This window comes from Aythya marila (assembly GCF_965140915.1).
Source record: "Aythya marila genome assembly, chromosome: 1".
Lineage (NCBI taxonomy): Eukaryota > Metazoa > Chordata > Aves > Anseriformes > Anatidae > Aythya > Aythya marila.
Window position 1 is genome coordinate 193361609 of NC_139042.1, and position 20865 is coordinate 193382473.

The following is a 20865-nucleotide window of genomic DNA, read 5'->3' on the forward strand; positions in this document are numbered from 1 at the left end:
TCACTTACTGTTCTATTCATACCCTCTTGCAGCAGTAATTTTTAAAATTTACTGCCCTTTTTGCGTGCTTATTTTAGGAGGGTAGTTTTGCAAAACATGGCCTCCTTTGTTTTGGACTAGCGATTGATGTGTAAAAATGGGATCTGCAGAGCATATTTTTATGGGGAAAAAAATCGTTGCAATTTTGTTTTTTATTTTTTTGACGTTCTTCCAAAGACCTACATTCCGGATTTCAATCTCTTGATTTAGAAGGCAAATACAGAAGAACACTTTGTTTGTTGCCGTGTTCTTTCTTTTTGACCTTAAGCGTTTAACTTCGTGCAGAGGCATTTCTCCAGTTTTAACAGTCGTTTATGCAGCAGTGTATTTAATGGCACAATTATTAGGTGTCCTTTTCATTTCCATTATGGTGATTTTTAGCTTGTAGTAGTCTGACTTAAGATCATGCAAATGTACAGTTAAAAAATATATATCTGAATTTCTAAATTTAGCTATTTTATGTGGGTTACCTGGTGTGTAGTTGCTCATCAATATTTGATCCTAGATAGAAGAAAGAAGTTGACAGAAGGACTGTTATTTTATTTTCAGCTGTAGTCTAAATAAAACTAGAGAATAATTAAATAGAAGATGTGTTTCTACTACCTGCGTTTTTATATAGCATGCTTGGCAAATCTGGGGTCTTTTTGCAAGAGTTTTAACAGGTTAGGCAGTCTGTTCATTTTAAGAACTGATCCTTCCCATGAGAGAATTATTTCCCATGAGTACATTTCTTCTAGTCTCTTTCAAAGTGCAGAGTAATTTAACTGGGGAAAAAAAAGCATCTGAGCATTGCGGGCATTGTAGGGATTTCTAAGTCTATATCCATAAACCTTTTTTAGGCATGGAATCATATGCTCAGTTATTTAGCCTTGCAGAACTGTCACAAGCTGGGAAAATAATACAAAAAAAATCCAGAAACTCATTTCATGTATGTTGCTACGGCAATATTCTTCTGCATAAAGAAAAGTATGGCTTTAGAGGTCATCTCCATTCCCTTGTTTTCTGTCCTGCCCCCTCCATTGCGAGGAACACATCCAGGGCAACCTGCACCTGCCTTTCAGGCGTGACCTCTGCTGTGCTATGGGTAGGGGAACACTTTGAGTTTCGTCTCCTGCTTTCTTGATACATAGCATCACGCATCCAGGTTCTGATTTTCTTGAAAGAATTAACAAATTGACGTATGCAAAACTGCAGTTAGTTGAGCATGGGGAGTAACAGAGTGCAACAAGCAAGTTATTTTTTCCAGCGTTTCCAGGTTTTCCAAAAGAGCCGTTCCTTTACAAGCCTAACTGCTGTAATTGAGTTTTAAATTAGCAGGAAAATCCCTTCTAAGCCACAATGTGCTTGTTATTTGTATAACAAGTAAGCTGAAGAAAATGGAAAGCTTTGCATTTCCCTCAGGCTTGCTTTAAGATATTTTTGTGTTTCGTAGAGGACATCTGGAATAATTTCTCACCTACATAGGCCTTTCATACATATATGAAAGACCTACAACCGAAGGCCTTTTTCCCAACATTTGTGTGACCCTAATATCCTAGATTTGTCACTGACAAAGATGTTAAACAGCGCCCCAGTACCCCCTGAGGAACTGCTTTTATCCCTGGTTTCCACCTGGACATTGAGCTGTTGAGTGCTACTCTTTGAGTGCAACCCTCCAGCCAATTTGTTACCTATAGAGTGGTCCATCCATCAAATCCCTGTCTCTCCAGTTTAGAAACCAGGATATTGTAGGGGACAGTGCCAAATGCTTTGCACAAGTCCAGGTAGATGACTTCAGTTGCTCTTCCCTTATCCAGCAATACTGCGATCCCATCATACAAAGCCACCAAATTTGTCAGGTGCTGTCCTCATGTGTTTTTCATTGCACTGTGCAAATTACTGCCATAGTTCTGTAAAGTTCATGGGGCAGACTTGCTTTCTGGGCTTAGAAGTGTCTGTCTCTCAAATCTGCTTTTTGAAAAGGAAAAAGATGCATGTTTAAGATAGCCTGTTACTGTCTTGTGTGTGCATGCTCCATTGCTTCTGTATGTGTGTGTTCTCATATTTTTGTTTCATTGCAGTACTCAGAATGATACTCTATTCTGATCTTTACGTACCACTAAACTGGACTGTTTTGTCAATTTTTCTTCCATAGGCTGTTGTTTCATTGGCTGTAATGGATATTGGAAAAAATTTGGAAGTGTTTCCTGAAATATTTTATCCCTGTTTGGAGTTTCCTAATTTGTCATATGAAGTACTTTGAATTTAATGTGCTATTTACTATTTTTATTTCTTTTTGGTTTTCATGCTCTGATAAAAATGCAAGGGCCATCTCTACTAAGATGTTTAACTTAAGAAATAAGGCATTAACTTAAGCAAAAGACAAGCAGAAGATAGTGTACAGCAAAGTGAAGGTGCCTTGGCTGTCTTCAGAGCCAGAAAGTCCATTCTCTACCTATTAAATAGCAGGGTCACAGTGAAGGTACATGGAGAATCCTTAGCACTTTGGAGGATGTCAAAGGAGAACCTCTGCTGAGGGAGATTTTGGTTGCTCTTCTGTTGTTCTGCTCGCAATCCACACGTTGCACCCTTCCTCCTGCCATTTCATGCAACTTGGAGCAGCCACGTGCTGGCTGCAGAAATGTCAAATTCATAGCTGTGTGTAATTCTGCAAGAATGAGGGTTTTGTATGCAAAATAACACCATTCAGCAAACCGAAGGCTTGTGATTTAACCAGCCTGTTCCTTGCAAAAGGGAAATTTTGGTCTACTCTTGACACTTCCATTTTTAGGAAGATTGTGATTTATTTTCACAGGGATAATATACTGCATAACTAAGTATCAAACACTTGCCAGAGAGAAATGCTTGAATAAATGGCAAAAAAAAAAAAAAAAAAAAAAAAAAAAAGGAACACAGCCTGAAGGGGCAAACCAATGTAGCTTTTCTTGTCTTAGTTGAGGCAAAATCTTTGGACTTGTTGACTCCTTTGTTTTTACTTTTTTAAACTCCTTTTATTTTGATCTCCATTCTTTAACCAAAAGCCTGCCTTCAGCTCAAAACCTGGCAAGAAAACATGAGCTGTCACATTTCTGATGTCTCTGTTTTCCTTTAATTGATATAAATACTTTTTCTTAGCAGAGTCAGAAAATACACAGGAAATAAATGAATGCATCTTCCTGTTTATGTCTTAGGACTGTTGCCTGCTCTCGTTGGGGTAGGTCATCTGAAGGCTATGTGCCGGGAGGCTAAAGTTGGCAGCGAGCACAACCTTGAAGATGCACAGGAAAGTTTTCCTCTAAGCTAAATTTCTTCTAGCTTAGAAGAAATTATGTTTTACTTACATTTTGCTCTGTGGATTGAAAAGAAAATAGAGCTTAAAACCCACTTTATTATAATAATTTTGCTTCTAGCCATTGAAACTCTGATTATTAGGCAGTAGCTTTGGGATCCATTTCAACTCCATGTAGTTCAGCATGTGCTAGCAAGGCAGCGTGGTGCTGTTTCCAGTGGGACCTGGCAGTAAGGAAAATACCTTTAAGGCAAAGTCAGAGCAAACTTCCTGAGGTTTCCTGTGAAATTTAAGTGCAAAGTGGTATTTCATATTAAAAAGCAGTTTGCGCTTTAAGGATTAATTCCTTAACTCATTTTGTCATTTTTTGTATGTATTACAGTCAACTTACCCTTTTACCTAGTTGATCTTAAGCTTCCTCATACTGCTGATGTAAATGCAATGCCTAAAATATATGCATTGTCCACATGTGGAGGAAGATACGTTTTTTGTGGAAGATATTGTGAGCCCAGCTGAATCTTGTACTACCTTTCTGAAGAAAGATCAATATGTGTTATATTGATATATAGAGTTCTCATTTGCTAAAATGAGCGTCTGCTTTCAAACTAAAACTGTTTCGTATTTATTTTACAGATCTCAATCATTCATAAAAATATTTTGCTTATTTTTTATTTAATGGAATGCAGTTAAGTAGCAGGCACCTCTATAAATAGCAATTTGTACAGAAACAAATGAAGGGAAAATGTTTTTTTAAAATGTTACTCTCTTAAATTGCAACCTTCTACTATTTTGTTGGGTCTTTATTTGAATATATTCTTATCAGTTGAGTAACACCAAATAAATACAGTGACAAAGGCCAGGTCTCCTATGCAATCATAATAATGAAAAGAAACATTACTTTGTAAAATTCAATAAATATTTAAATATACCATCCTGCTACAAACATATGGATGAGTTTTATTAATTTATAAATTGCTTGAAGCAGCTACCGTTTTCTCTAGACTGCTTAGTCAAAATCTGCTTTAAGCTCTGAGCTGTGTGTCCTGTGCTGGCTGAGATGATTCTGTAATTTTGCAAACAGATAACAGTGCAGCCTGTGCATTTGTTATTAAAATTATTCTCATCTACCTTTACATTCCATCACTGTACTATCTTTTAGTGCCACTTTTACCAGAGAAGGATTGTTTTCCTGGTCAAAGCTTAATTCTGTAAAATGTTCAGTTCATTTTAGTCATGTTCTGGGAATACAACCTTTTAGTTATCACTGAAATTTACAGTTGTGTGATGGGACTATTTAATTTTGTCCCCAACTAATAAAAAGCATAATTAGTTTAATATAGCATTCATCATTCATCTGAAATTAAATACTTGTCTTGCTACTTACCTAATGTTTAATTGCCCCTTTTCCGCTGCTATGGTAGAGGGAGTTTAGGACAACTACGTTTCTAGTTGTCTCCTTACCTTACTGTATTGGGTAAGGGACATTTTATCTTTCTGACATATGGCTTCAAATGTGTAATGATGAGCACTATTCCCCCCTTTCAGTCTAATCTTTAGTATCTAGGATTTTCATGCCAATGTTTTCTTCCTGTTTTGGCAATGGCAATTACTTCTTCTTTATACATGAATTCTATGGATATGATAACTACTTTAAAGTCACTGGTTGTATTGATAAATTGTCTGTGTTCTTTTCAAGCTAGATGGAAGCCTGGATAGCATCTCTGAGGCAAAGATAAAATTATCTTGAAGAACATGTCTTATCTGCATTATTTTGCAAAGTGTGTGTTTTATGATTCTGTCTGATGCTAACTAAAGCAGAGCAAGAGCTTTTATGTATTACTTTGGTAAATATTTTTAATTTCAGATCTCTTTACAGTAAAATCTCATTTATTTAAACTTCATGAGATACATAATTATTTTTATATAAAATGATATTTTAAAAGGAAATGTCATTTCCTTTTAGAACTACTGATTAATCTACTTCTATTCAAAGAAGTAATAACTCATACCATAATCACACTCTCATTAGAAAATAATTAGGCAGTTCTGGAGAGCCCCAGCCATATGAGCTAGTCATAGACTTAGGATGTCAAAAACAAGCAAAAACCTGCAATCAAAACTAGTTTCTTGTTTTCCTGAAAATCTGAAAAAATCTTATTTTGTTTATCTGGTGGAAGCATGCTTTTCTTATTTCCCTTTTCAGTGTGATGGTTCTTGGTTAAACAACTCCCTCATAGTTCAGTATGTTCATACCAACATTCTGTATGGCAAAGTGGCAAGTGAGGTTCAGTGATAGTGATACATATTGAAAAGTAATCCTAACTTTTCATATAAAATAATGGATTCTGAGGTGATATTTATTTAGGGAACTGACACTGAAACAGGTGTTTCATAAAAGAATCAGCCTCTTCGTGTTCAATAATGATTTAAAGAAGCAAAACCATGATAAAGAACAAAGGAGGAGATGACAAAGAACAAAATGTCATTATGCCAGCATAAGCCCATCACGCATTGCCTATATGGCATACAAAGGGTACGGCACGACAAGGTTTGGGAAGAGTGGAGGGGAGGATCTTGAATTATGGAGCAGCTTTCCTGTAAGGAACGACAGAACTGAGTAGGACTTTTCAAGACTGAAAAACAGATGGCAGAGGGGGATACAGTAGATGTCTATTAAATTGTGAGCCAGGGAGAGGGTGACTGCAGAATGACTGTTCAGACACTTTCAGTGCAAGAATCAAGGGTGTCAACTGAAGCTATGAGATGGCAGCTGCAGAGCAAACAAAACAAGGTGATTCTTTGGAAAAGGTGTAATTATGCTCTGGAATTTCATGTCATGCGGATGCTGTAAGCTTCCACGTGCTCAAGGGGGAATTGGGTAGACTTGTGCAATAAATGTGAGTTGGGAGTTACTAAATATACAGCAGTCCCAGCTGGCGGTCTCAGAGGTGCTGTTTGCTGGAGACCAGGAGACTGCCTGGGGGAAGAAGGAACTTTGTGCTCAGCTTTCCCATGGACATCTGCACAGGGCTGTTTCTCAGATACAGGATACTGGTGTATGTAGATCTTTGATATGACCTACCAGAGCCCTCCTGATATCACTGCACTCAGGTTCTTGGCTCTACTCCTTTTCCATGGGATTTCTGTTTCAGGAAGGATAATTTGTTCTAGCTAATGTTTGCAACTTCTGCATTTTATTTGGAAAAAAAGCTATATAGGTGAGAGAGACAGTAAGATTTAACTCGAGCAATAGGTTTTGAGTATTGACTTATGATATAGACTAGAACAACATATATTTGAAGTAAAATTTATATCTCAGATCATTCAGATTAGGGATTTGAACCTGGCTTTGAGGCTCTTTCCTAGGCTGTCTGGGTGCAGTGTGTCTGTGCTAGTTGGTCTCCCACTCTCATATTTCTAGTCAGAAATTCTTCCAGACAAAAGAAATACTCAATTTATGTACTTTTCCAAACATGCTACCTATGAACAAGTATGCTGAGGAAGCCTAACACAAGTGAGGAAAATGAGACTGCCTTTTTTTCTTCTATGTTTAAGACTCTCCACAGCATTTTCCACCTCCCACCCCCTCTAAGTAGACCCAAAGGGTAATTTCCATTCTAACTGGTGTTTACAGTAAGCTGTCCAATTAAGTTGCTTTGGTATTGAAAGCATTTCTGGGGCGTTAACCATTCATTGGGTTGTTTGGTGTTTGGAACTTTGAACATCTCTCTTGATCTCATGCCTGGTGTTAAAAGCTGATCTCTGAGCACTGGCACGGGCTGCCCAGGGATGCTGTGGGTTCTTCTCCTTGGAGATTTTCGGAGGCCACCTGGACGTGGTCCTGGGCAAGTGGCTCCAGGTGGCCCTGCTTGGGCAGGGGTGGGAGCAGCTGGCTCCAGAGGGCCCTGCCAGCCTCAGCCATGCTGTGAAAGGTGACTGTGTGCGTGTACACAGCTGTCACAGGATGAAATTATACAGGATTGATTTCACAGGATATACAGGCTGAATTTCACAGGATGAAATTCTGTACTTCACTCAGATGAGAAAAGCAGCAATATAGTTATTGATACAACATTGTGATCTAACCAAGCATGATTGTAAATAAGACAGTGACTTAACAAGATTGGAGATGGCAAGGTACACTTGATTATTTACTGCACAGAGGACAGGGTAAGACATGTCAGGGAGTAGTCAGAAAGATGTGTCAGCTTCTAGGCAGAAAAAAGAGAATTGGTGAATTCCTGCAGTATTGTGGCACGAAAATTCTTTGAAAGAAGGGGGCGGCGGGGGGGTGACAGAAGAAACACATGTCACTTATTAAAATAAGGCAAATAATGAAGGTTAGGTTGGCCTTCCTTTGTTTCAAAATCAGTCTGCTACCAAAAAAAAAAAGTCTTTGTTAGTCATCTATTAGGGCTTTTTGGGAATAAGATGTAGGGGGTGTCTCACTTTAAGGAAGAAATCAAATTCTATTTTCCTTCACAGGACATACATTCAAGAACATGGGATTTTATTTACTTAGAAAGTATGGAGCCCACCTGTCTCTTTGATTGAAAACGAGGAAAAAAGAATATAGCAAATTCTGCTTTGGTATATATTCCCTGTGGTAATATATATATATTTTGAGCCTAGCAATATAAATAAACTTTGAATGTCTGAATGAAACAATCCACGGATTCTTGAAGCCACTTTAACCAGTCTGCAGGCCTCCCATAAAATCACAGATCCTGTATATACGGTCTCTGCTGCATATTACATAAATATTATTTAAGCTCTTTCCCTGCTCACACAGGCAGCAGGAAGCAGGGCCGGTCTCCATGGCAACCCCGCGGCACCGTGAGGAGGGTGACACGGGCCTGTGCTTGGTGGTTTTATGCGAGGGAAGAGATGCAGACCTACATTTTTGGCTAGGAAATGTTTCAAACCACACAAAAAAAACACATTTAACAATGATTATGAATCTGTTGAAGAGGTAGATCTGTGTAACAGTGGAAATGGAAACCTCTTGTTTGCTCTTTGCAGTAGGAAATTGATTTTCATTATGCTTCTCTAACGTTACAGAAAAGCACTGTTAAATACACAATTATTGCTGATAGATTTACATGGAAATCACGAGGAATTTCTGTACTGAAAGCAAGGGGAGCTTAGCACTGATGCAAAACAGGGACAACACAGACCGATTTTTGTCTTAATCCTAGCCTTTTCAGGCAAGTTTTCACCTCTCCACTCTTTTAAAATTATTTTCACAGAGGTCTGTGAGGACTTCCAGATAAATCTCATTCTTTTTTGTGGCAATCCTATCCCTCTGCTTTTAATTTTCTGTGGGTTTTCAAAAGAAAATCCTCTCTTGTTTGTTCTTTCAACCTCCTGTTATCTTTCAGTGGGACTTACTATATCTTTTTCTATTTTTAGCATCATAAGGATGAGGAGACCTCTTACGTTGACTCCTTTTATTTTTCCCCTTGGCATGGCGAATGATTAGGAAACCAGGCTCTCATGCCTCTTATTTGCTGACGACTGTTCAGCAGCTTAACACCATTGCTTCTCCATTTATTTATTTATTTTGCTTACCATGTGTTTATTAAGTGTTAATGTTTGTTCAATAAATGGTTGTAGCTGATGCACAGAAACCTAAGGGAAAGTCAGATGAAACTGGAAGAATCAGAGACATCCATTTTATGAAGTGTCTTCTATGTACTTGTGAAAATTCAGATGGGGATCAACTGGGACAGCACTCAGAGGTAAAGAAGGTGAAGTTTGTGCTTAAAATAAACAAAAAATTGGCTGCCTCTTACGCTTCCCTAAAAGTTATATTTCTGGTTAATTAAATCTACATTGATGAGATCTTCAGGTAGTTCTTCTCCTTTGTTAAGGAAGGCATGATTGAAAGGTATCGGGTAGCTTCCTAGAAATACTGCATTTTATTTGGGTACCAGGAGTCACCCAGGGAAGGGAATTCTGAAGCCTCCACTTCGTCTTTCATCTTTGAGTGGACTAGGGTGGGACATTGTTCATCTCTTTGCATTTCTCTGAGCCTCCTACACCGTAAAGTACTTACTCCACCTTGGAGAAGTGGGATGTTCTGGGAAGTCAGAACCTTCTGAGAAGATGAACCCGGCTGGAAGCAGAATTCCTCAGAAGCGTGAAAGGCTCCGTGCATCTCAGTGAATCATCCCCACCCCTAGCACCACACGGCTATTCTCTATCTGGTGTTGCCTAGCAGGAATTCGTCAAATATCTAAAGGAAGCTGATTTATCCTAACTGGGACTCTTGTAGAAATTCAAGTAGATAAAATGTTCACAGAGGAGTATTAGCCTCTTCTGTATGTCTGGCACCCTCACTATCAATCAGGATTAAGCTCAAAAGCATTTTACAGCTGTCCAAGGCTTGGCTGCCTTGTCATGCTAATGATTTAAAGACGTCTTGCTTTATAACAGAGTATCTCCATCCCATCTTGCTATCAGCTTGTGTTTTGGCTATCGCCTTTTTAGAGGCTTAGCAATTTAAAGTTCTGCTTTTAAGTGATAACCCATGTGTGCACTCCCTGAATCTACCTCTTCGTTCAGGAGTAGAAAAATTTATTTACCTCTGTAGTAATTATGGGTACCTAAAGTGAGATGAGCCCAGTATGCTCTCACTTCCTCTCTTGAAACAGCATTCATTCAGCTCAGAGTTTTCCTCAGCTCTTTTCCATCCATTATTGCTGATCGTCTACATAGCTTCTTGAAGACTTCACTGAGGCTTGTCAGATAACTGAGCCGATGCCAGAGTAGACTTTAGCCAGCTTTGGCACTGACTCAGCTTAGTGAAAGTCAAGGCAATACATCGCAAACATATGTAGCAGATCTTAGTTTTAGCACCAGTCAGATCAGAAGCTGTGCCACCACCATAAAACTCAATATTTCCATTTTTGTCAGCAGTAAACTTGCAGTGTTCCTTGGACCTTGGTTTCTGCTTTGAGTATGCCATGTCTTTGAAGCTATGTCACCATCCTTGGCTGTCATTAGGAGTCAGCGCCAGTGTGTTTCTGTCTTGTACTGTGCCATGCCAATTATCCTTGACCTCTGGCTTTTGAAACCTGCAATCTGAAAATTCTTCAGTTTTTCTAACAGCTCTAGCTGATGTTCAGGACACTGTGGTCCTTTTGATAAACCCTGAGATGGGATTATTTGTGTGAAAGAGGTGAAATGGAGTATTACTCCCAGTAGTAATAATTGCTGTCCTCTTCGTATTGTAAACTGGGTTCAGAAGTTACCCTTGCAAGGTGAGCTGCCTTTCCTGAGGCTTGTAGGTGGCTGACATGGTGCAGGATGCATTCTGATACCAAGGCAAAGGATATGGAAGGATCTTACTCCAGGAGGCAGGCTCATCCTCACACTTACGTCTTCTCTGTGAGAGCAAATGTCCTTCTGGGATTCCACGACAGCTGGGATTCCTTGATATATTTTTTTTTCACCAAGGATCAGAATCGCAATTATTGTTAGAAATAGGAATATTCCAATAAGTGAGTCACTAGCATCCATGCCGTGAGGAGAAGCACGCCAAGGCTGGGATGAATCAGATGGTTGGATAACCCTTACTCTCAGACTTGCTGACACAGAAGTGATTCTGAAAACCTCATCACAGTTTACGGTAACCAAAGCTGCCTCATCCAAGCCAGCTGAACAGGCTGGACAGGGCTTCAAAATACTGAGGTGACTTCCTTGGTTCTCCTGAGGCAACCACCACTTGGTGAAGGTCCAACCAAGGGAACAGACCTTGAGCTGCAAGCTTCAAACAAAATGGAGAGCTCCAAAATGAGCCCTACAGCCCATGAGACAGGTGGTTGATAGGAATAAGGGATTGAAAGGTATTTTTCCCTGGGAATATTGCGTGAGCAGCACAAGGAAGAATAATGACCTCTGCACTGAGGGAATGTGTCACAGGAGAGGCCGCTGGATGCAGCTGCTTTGGGAAGCATATGGCATTGCAGTTACGTCAGATAAATGGAAGATGCCATATTCTGTGAGAGGCGCAGATGGTTGTTGGGCAAGAGATCAGTTCTAACTTTGCATGAGAGAGTATAAAAAACAAGGTGGAAAATTCATTCTGCGAGCTAGGCACTTTAAAAGAAGATTTATTTTTCCTGGAAACTGAAGCTATTGTTTTTCTTCTAGATCAATTTATCAAGCAATTATCCAAATAAAAAGTGTTTCCAGGTGTCTGAACAGTAATAATTGCAACCACCTCTACGAAGACAAAAAGAGAGAAGCATCAAGTGAAGAGTTACAAATGGCATGGCACGCTACCTGACAAGAAAACGAAGAAGGCCTCAGCGAGTCAGCCTTGCTGTGGTGTGAAAGTCCACATACCGGAGCTGAAAAGTCAGCCTCTAAATTTAACAGCCAGAATCATGGTGGCTGGTGTCACCGTTCTGGATCGTAACTCCGAGCTAAAGATTGGTCACATTCCTGTGTCCAGAAGAGGTTGCCAGCTGCCTTTTTTCACCCCTGCTGAAATTTTTGCTGGAAAAACTGTCTCAGATGCAGGAAAGCTCAGTGAAGACAGTGTGTAGACCTGTGCAGACCAGGAAGAATATGCCATGGTTGTGCTTACTGGCTGCTCATTTCTTGGTCCTAGCTTATGCATGGTCATTCAGTATCAGGGTTCCTAAATTATTGCTTATAGTAATATTAGCTATTGAAGAATGGATGCTAAAAAATTTTCACCTCCAAGCACAGGTTCAGCCCTTAAAGTTTTGAGGCTGGATTTAAAACCAGCTGCTTACTACTTGTCTGTATTTGGATGAGAATGAGTTTTCTTAAAACACATACATCTGTAACTTTACCTTTTTCTTACTTCTGACTGCTTCTGAACGTTGCAATCTATTTACTTCTTTTATAGATTTATGTTATAGATTTGTTATGAAAGCAGATACTTAAATTAATGCGATGAGCAATATGTGGAGAGAGACTGAAAGCAGATGTGTTCATATATTGTATTTCTGCCTGCATATGTTATACCCCAAATGGAAGAATTTTAACCTGACAGTTTGTTTAATGATAGACGTATTTGTACTTAAGGTTAAAAGGTTTAATTTAAATAGCTCTTATTTAGCTTGTTTGTATTATTATTTACTGTTACTGCAATGCAAGCACAAGTACTTTCATAAAACAAAATATTAGCAGAAGTTGAGAAGAACTTGGTTAAAATTCTTGTAAAGTTACACGGAGGAGAAGTTAATAGCACTTGGAAGTTTGGGAGTCGGTTGTGTGTTTTTAGAAAGGTTGAGATCAATCCCTTATGTTGAAAGAAAGTGATCTGTTGGAGAAAAGGAGTTATAATGGCTTTTTATAAAGAATCCGTGTTGTTCTGGCCCCTGGAGAGCACGGTGAACAAGGTAGAGTTTGGTATCAATGGAGTTCAAAGTGGCGCTCAGAATCTATCACTGCAGCAATGCTTTGTGTTTGCTGCAGATGAAGAGGTTCCTCCGGCTGCTGTGTAACCTCAAGTGTGACCTTACCCTTCGGGCTCTTGTTATTTTCCCCCTGGCAGTTACATTCCCCAGTGTTTGTCCCATCCAAAACATTTGTCTGTTTACCTACATGTCATTGCCCTATAGAACTAGGTTCCCAAACATTAAGTAAGCAAGGGGATGAAATATTTATTTATTTATTTTTTGCATTGGGATGATCACCTGAGGTCAGGATTGCATTAAACAGGTAAAAAGGGGTATGAAATGCTGTATTTATTGACTTATTTCTGCTCAGTTTGATTATCACAATTGTTTGTTTGACTTATAACGCATGTAAATGGCACGTGTATTTACTCGTGGTGCACCTGTGTTTATATTAACTCTATGGAAGTTGTTGGCTTGGATTGTTGGGTTGTTGATGTGAGGGGATTTGATGCCAATTCCGTTAAATCTGCTTGTTTCCAGAGGGGCAAGGAGTCCTTTTGGAGAGCAGAGGATGCTTCTCTTTCCACCTCTTCACAACTTGCAAATTTGTTGCTAGTAGCAACTGTAAAATACCGAAACAACAAGCAGCGTGCTTTCTGATCATATCTTATTAATAGAAAGACTAGAAACACTATAATTTAATGAGACACAGAAAGTAAAGAGCTAAATACTACAATGTAACATGCCAAAAAGAAAGAAAATAATTTCCATTTATACATGTGTGAGTCGTTGTGTTAAAAGTAACCCATCACAGAGCTTAACCACGGTAATATGGAAAAAGAAGCCAAAGAAATAGTGGCTGTGTCCTTCACTGCATGCCAGTGTTTCCTCTAAGGTCTTCTAGATGGCCAGAAATGGAAGTGTGTGCGCAGGGAGACAGCAGAAGCACCTTCTCAAAGGAGGATTCGGAGAAGGTGAAGCTTCATATGGAGATATGAGACTGGTTTGTTTTTTAACTAGGCTTTTATAATTTTGTTGGAGCGAGCTGCCTTGTCTGTCTTCAGGTGGAGGTTTCTTTTTGCCGTCTGTTAGAATGTGCATACAAGAAACTCGTCATTCTCTGCTGATCGGTACATCTCCCATGAGTTAGGACAGCAGGATTTCTCCTCCGTGTCTTTTAGGGATTTGGTGCAATTTTTTAAAATAACCTTCTCAACCTTTACAGCACTTCACCAGAGGCTAGAAACATGGGCAGTGTGTAAACTGCTGAGTATGCTGCTAGGTATTTTCTGGTTGTGTCACGAGGTGAATCTTTTCCCTTTCTTGACTGTTGACTTTTTTCCCCTCTGAGAGTCTGTAGTGGAGAATGGGTCTGGAAGGCAGAACTTTGCAAGAAACCAGTATGTGAGAAGAAAACCTGATAAGTACAGTTAAGATTGAAGCTTCCTGGATAGATATGATTTGCTGCCTTGAGAATATTTTAACAGAATTGCAGCTTTTTGAGAACAAAACTGGGGGGAGGACTGACTTTCAGAGCTTGACACCATTTGTTTCTGGGATCTTGGTGTAGCTGTCCCACAGAAGGCCCAGAAAAGCCAGCTTCTCTCATGTCCACCAAGCAGACAGACCTTACTGCTTCATGTTAGGTGTAGTTTGTTAAAATCACAGGCTGCGACTGGTTCCCATCAGTGCTGCCCTTGGCGGTGGGCTCCTCCTGCTCCCCTTGCCTTGTATCTGCTGATGGCGTGGGCACACGGCAAGAAGCTCAGCTCGTGGGTTCAGGTTTGTCATCCCTCGTGGCCATGTAATTTCCAGCAAAGAAAAGGAAAGACTCCGTGGTCAGGAGCAGAAAAAAAATGATGTCTCACAGCAGCAGCACTCTGCTGCTAGGCTGGGGTGGAGGCATGAGAAGGCTGCTTGAAATGGCGTTTATTTATAGTACCCCTTGTTTTGAAAGGAAGAAGGCAGACTTCCTTGGTGTTTTACTTTGCCTTCAGTGTACACTGAAGCCCAGGGTTGCTTCCAGAAGGATAGCACGTGAAAAGGGAATGAAAAATTAATTCTGTCTTGAGGTTACAGAAGCCACTGTGTCTCGGCCTCCCCTGCTGCAGGAGGGGTTTCCATGAGCAGTGGTGGATGCTGTGAGTTATAATGCTGCCTTTGAAAGAAATGTTAACAGTCCCGGGAGGAATGATAATTTTGTTAGATAATGACCAGATGTGGGAACTGCTTCATGCTTGGGACACACCAGCAGTCTCTCTTTATGCATGGATATTCTAGAATTGGAAACTCTGTTCTTGGTCTGCACTGATACAAGAACCCAAGTAGAGCTTTTCACTTAAAGCTAGGCTGTCTCAGGAAGTTCACTTGAACAATTCCTTGGAGTTAGTTAAAACATGCCTCTTTATAACCTGTTTCCTTCTAAATTTAAAGTCTTTGATTGTAAAAACAGTAAAATAATCTCTGGCATAATTACAAAGTATTATAATATGAAATTACAAGCACTGTATAATTGTTAAAATTTTAAATTATTCATAATTACAACAATTTAAAAATCTTACATCTTAAATGATTTTCTTCCTTGAAGAAGAGCTTAGGAGTTGTTTTGATTTCTTTCTTATGTGTGGTGTGTGGTGTTTTTTTTTGCTTGATGTACGCATACATTTATTTAGAAAACCTTCATTTAAGGCTCTCTCAGGTTCACAGAGCTCTCTGTTAGCAGGCACTTGTCTAATTAAGCTAAATCTGCATTTGGGAAAAAGAATAGGCAGGAGTTCAACTAGAAAAGCAGACACCATTTGGCCATAGGAGAAAGAGATTTTTAATAATTGAGTCCTTAAGCAGTTAATAGCAGCTGGAAGAGACTTGTGTGCAGAGATTTCAGCCTGTAAGCTCTGCAGCACCTGAGAGTCCTGCCCTGAATGATTTTGCCTTCTGGAGCTGGAGGGAAGCATCGCTGGAGCTCCTTCCAGATGGACCCACACCCACTCACAGCTCTCTGAAAGCTCACATCGCAGCGTTAGGAGGCTTACAGAACATTTCTTCGGATGATTACCCTCCCCCTGCCTCCTTGTTTTCTCTTCAATTCGAAATTCCCCAAAGAGCCCCCGTGGACATGTCAGGAGATTTATAATATTGTTAGAACACAGTTGTTTCCAGGTTTTATTTTATTTAAATATATGAAGGAGTCATTTAACTTCCTTTTAATTGCATTTTCTATTAGCAAATAAATTTCTCTGGATATGTTCATCTGTAAATCTTAAGGAAAGTTTCGTCCTCCCCTTAGGCTGAGGTAGTTTTAGCCTAGCCATATCATCTCATATATTTCTGTCTCCCCGAGTAGTTCTTCATTTAACTCAGTCTGTTTTCCTTCTGAGACAATCCTCTCCTAAAGGCAGGAGAATCAGGTTTTAGCTGCATTCAGGCTAAAGTTCTGCTACCCAGAAGGTAGTCTTTAAATTAAAAAATGGAGTAGTTCATCATGCCTACAGTGTTCACAGAGAAGGTCTCCTCCTGGGTTATGCCTGTCCCCCACGGAGAGCACCATGCTGGTTTCTTCAAGTAATCTTACAGTATAACAATCCTGCCTGCAATGCATTCTTATTCACTGCTTGATAGTAGCAACAAAAACATGATTTTTCTCCAGATGAGGGTTTTGGATGAAGAGGCCTGAAGCCTGTGCTGTGCTTTAGCCATGACAGCGACTCATCTGGTGAGGCACAGGGAGGAGCGACTGGAGGTGAAATGGCCGCTGCAGGTCAGGCCTGAGGTGCAGGCGCCTCAGGAGGAGCACAGGGCCGGGCCCCGATGTGCTGAACACTCTCCAAAATCCATCCATCTCGGGCTTCCCAAGTCAAAGGTGGCTTTGTTTGAGCCATCAAGAGATCTTTCTTCCAGGAGTTTTACTGACCCCTATTTGGGCCTAGGTAAGCTTCTCTCACCCATGCTATCCGGGGAAAAAAGTAGCTTTAGCTTTTCATGTCGCGTCACAGAAGTAAATTTTTTTTTTTTAATTTAGTGTTTCTTCCAAACTTGGCTCCATTTGTGTGGGGTGAGGCAGTGAACAGTCATTTCCTATTCACTTTCTCTGTTCTTCTCAAGATTTTATAGAGCTCTGCTGTCTGTTTTCCTGACTGAAGAGCTCTGGTATGTTCAGATGCTTCCCATATGGAAGGCATTTCGCGTTTTTAATCGCCCTCGCTGCTCTTGTGTTACCTTTTCTGAAATAGAGGAATAGCAAAACAACCCACCGCAACAAAGCTGGACACCTCTTCCTGAACTTGTCATGGTACAATTTTCTCAACATCTCCAGGTTTTAATGTTACGCTGATTGCTTTTACTGTTGGCTGTTCCCCAGCTGGACCATGGAGCAACGTGGCCAGGAGGGAGGAGTAAAATTCAGATGTCAGTAATTTTGTGGTTCTTGAAGAGGGCAACTGCTTTGCTGTGAGACCCCACTTAGCATTTTGGCATATATTCCTTTGTGTTCACTCTAGAGGAGAAATGCTTCAGCTTTTCTTTTGTCTTTTATGAAGCATTCCCTCTAAAAGGAGGTTAAAAATACGATTTCATTGTATTTTGATCAGCCTGTGCTGTGTTTAGAAATGAGTAAATAAAAGATAAAAACATCCTGCATAGTGTTTGTTAATTGTTTGTATTGCTTATTTTAATATGATTGTAAGGTTTGTCATTGTAGCCTGTGGAGACGGTCAGTTCTCTGCATACCCGCTGTCAGAATATTGTGAGTCTAGAAACAGTGTGTCATCTTCTTTTAATTAAGTGTTTATGCTCGGATGGTGATGAATAACCTAGTAGTGGTAGACCACAGAGTACCAAGTGATTACTGCAGAAAGAAGAAAAATAGATTTAGGGTATGCCTCTGCATGGGTGTGTTACATAATGCACGTCAGTGCGTACAACATGGTGGGGTATTAAGAAGAGAAATAACTTGAAGTAAGGCAGCTGTTGCATAGCTTATGTTATGATAGTTTCGGACAATGATGTTTCTGAAAAGGAAATGGAGGTTAGCGTGTTTATTACAGCTTTCCTAATGTCTCAATTGTTCATGTCAAAGATGTTTTAAAGTCTATTTCAATGAGAAATCAGTTCACATTTAAACAAGTTGCAGTTCTATACTAAAAAAAAATCCACAGTGTGAGCTGAATGAATTGTGTATTTGTCATACATCACGAAGGAAGATATCTAAATCTAAACTAAAAAGGAGTAAATTTAGATTAGACATAAGGAAGAAGCTCTTTCCCGTGAGGGTGGTGAGGCCCTGGCACAGGCTGCCCAGAGAAGCTGTGGATGCCCCATCCCTGGAGGTGCTCAAGGCCAGGCTGGATGGGGCTTTGGGCAACCTGGGCTGGTGGGAGGTGTCCCTGCCCATGGCAGGGGGCTGGAACTGGTTGGGCTTTAAGGTCCCTTCCAACCCAAACCATTCTGTGTTTCTGTGGTTGTTGGAACATTGACAGTATCTTACATTTCCAATTCAATAACAGGGCTATTAAGAAACAGCAAAACTGGAGTTCTCTCCCAGCCTGATGTCATAACTCACTATTGTCAAGTTGTGTATTGGCAGAAGAGCAAGCATCGGCGATGCTAGCCTGAGCTACTGAACTTGTAGGCAGAATTTAAGCAGCCAAGTCAAGTGCTGAAGGCTTGATCTTTGCGTGCAGCTCAGAAGCGTAACAGTGAACAAAACCAAACAACAATGTCCCTTGCAGAGAATCCTAAACTAAAGCAAACAGATGGCAAAAGAAGGCAGTAATGCAGAATTAGCAGGCAGGCTGGTGTAACGTAGCGGCATTTCTTTCCTTCACCCTTCTCCACATCGTAACATTCAATTGCTTCGAAAGGTGCAAGCAAAGCTAAAAGAGCAAATCAAAGATCCTTCTCAGTTTAATTCAGTGTTTGTTACTGGCAGATAAAATCATAAATCACCCCAGCAGGAAAAAAAGTCCCCCCTTCCTTCCTGATGTCTGCAAAGGAGAATAAGAAAATGCTTCTGAATGCCAGGGTACTGAATGCAGCAAGGATTGTAGACAGGAAAAAATAACCCTTTGCAAACCAAAATCAAATATAGTAGCTTGAGACTCAGAAGAAGCTCAGTTTTGTTAATCAATTTCCCTAGAAATAAATTCCTTCTTCTGGTCTCTTGGAGGGAGATTCTTGGTATTCCTTGACAGTTATTTCAAAGTGAGTGACAAAGTGTGTGAATCTCAATTCCAGAAATGCTTCCAATTCTCTTTAAAACATTATTTTTATCATGTGAAGAAATAGATCTAGTAGTTGTTTGCTTAAAAGACAAAATCAGCACAACTCCAATGGATTTTTGAAATGACCTGTACCACATTGCTCTAAGCTACTGGATTTTTTGCCACATTTGTATCATTTTATGTGACCAAAATAATGAAATTGAAACGTGGTCAGAACGAGGCAGAATGATTGTAGTTTGCTCGACATAACCTAAGCCATTGTATTCCAATAATAAACTAGTTCCAAACATCCTTTTAAAATCTGACCATTTACTGAAATCGTGGAAGAATGATATTTTGTGAAAGAAGTATCAGGCAGATAAATTTGGTATGCGTGCAACTTCCAGTAATGTCCTTTAAAGCAAAGACATAATAGCAGCTGCTGTGCAGGCGGAGCATCTTGCCAGTGGAATTTATTTCTGACCAACTGTGTACTTGTCTACTCCAAATGCTGGCTTTCTTGAACAATTGCAGCGTGTAAAAAGGAAAAAAAAAAGGGGGGGGGGGGGGGGTGATGAGAAGGATGAATATAGGAGCAGTATAAACATAAATATAGTTTTTATTCATGATCAATGAAGCATTTGAATCTGAGTTTTGGGAGATGAAATACTAACAAGTTGCAGTATTTTTTCAGCTGTGGCTATTTGAATGATAAAATGCTGTTAATATGGTACTTTTGAGACAGCTTAGATCTGAAGTAGATACACATGTAAATTATAGCTGCTTTTGGTGGCACGCGTGCTTTAAGTTATTTTGCAAGTGCATTTTGCAAGTATATCATTTTACAAATACACATTTTTTATTTGTATGAAATATGAATACAAAAAATAGCAGCATAAACCTGTTTGGAGGTTTTCTTGGTTGTTACACAAACAGATGTGCTTCAACCCTGGATTTCATTTTTTATATGTACTGAAAACGCTCAGAATTTCAAAATGTCAGTAATTTGTAGGTGTTTAGAAATACCAACTATATAATCTTTCTCCTAAAAAGCTCTAGAACACTTTCAGTAACAAAATACTTCGTTTTCATGGTGGTTTTATTTATTTATTTTTGTTTTGTTTTCTAAACTGAAGAAGCAAGATAGAAATACCATCTCTTGCTTGGTGGTGGCTTTTTTGTTGTTTCTCAATCACTGCATGTTCAGGAGTGCTGTGTGTGCTCATGGGCTAACCAGGGAGATTAATTTCTCTCTCTTTCTCACTAATAGCTGTTTTCAGTATCTTGCGTGCTGATACATTTTTCCATAGTCCTGGCAGCAGCTACAGATGAGAAGTGTTTTAAGTCATCTGCTTTGTGCTGGCGTCACTAGAAGATTGCTTCTTGCTGGGTATTAATGAGATCTTTCTTCATTCAGCTAGCGGGCGAGAGCTTTTGAATGACTTGATTATCTTGATGTCTTCTGAAAAACATTTCTTCTTGGTTATGCTCAAGAACATGGGTCTAACACCTCAATTACGCCTCATAACACCTCATAACGCCTCAATTGCTCGGCAGGGTTTGAAAAAGCCAGTCCATATCTGATTATGTACTTCCTGTATCTTTTGCAAGCTGTTCCAGTGAACGAGTCCGAATTCACTTGCTTTTGGCCCGGTGAGGTGAATCTCTGTCCGTGCCTCCCTGGGGCATCGCAAGGCGATAGAAAAGATAAGGAGAGATGTGCTTCACTCGCATTTCCCAAAGCATCTTTCCTCCCCTCTCAACAATCGGATTACCGCTGACCGAGCTCTTCATTAAGCGTCCTCTCTCTTTCATCTCCAGGCCAGAGCCTCAGCAGAAAGCCCCCTCTGCACCTCCACCACCACCGCCGCCCCCGCCGCCACCCCTGCCGGAGCCCGCCCCGCCAGAGCCAGAGGAGGAGATCCTAGGGTCCGACGATGAGGAGCAAGAGGATCCCGCAGATTACTGCAAAGGTGCGTGC

At 40.1% G+C, this 20865-nt stretch overlaps 1 protein-coding gene across 8 annotated transcripts in view; it reads left to right on the forward strand.

Annotated features, from left to right (window-relative positions):
- The window catches only part of SRPK2 (SRSF protein kinase 2), a 146897-nt gene that overhangs the window by 81915 nt on the left and 44117 nt on the right, over positions 1-20865 (forward strand). For all 8 annotated transcript variants that reach the window (XM_082766979.1, XM_082766982.1, XM_082766981.1 and 5 more), the window contains one exon: positions 20706-20857. In XM_082766979.1, coding sequence (XP_082623105.1) covers positions 20706-20857 — 152 coding nt within the window. The remainder of the gene's footprint in view (positions 1-20705; positions 20858-20865) is intronic.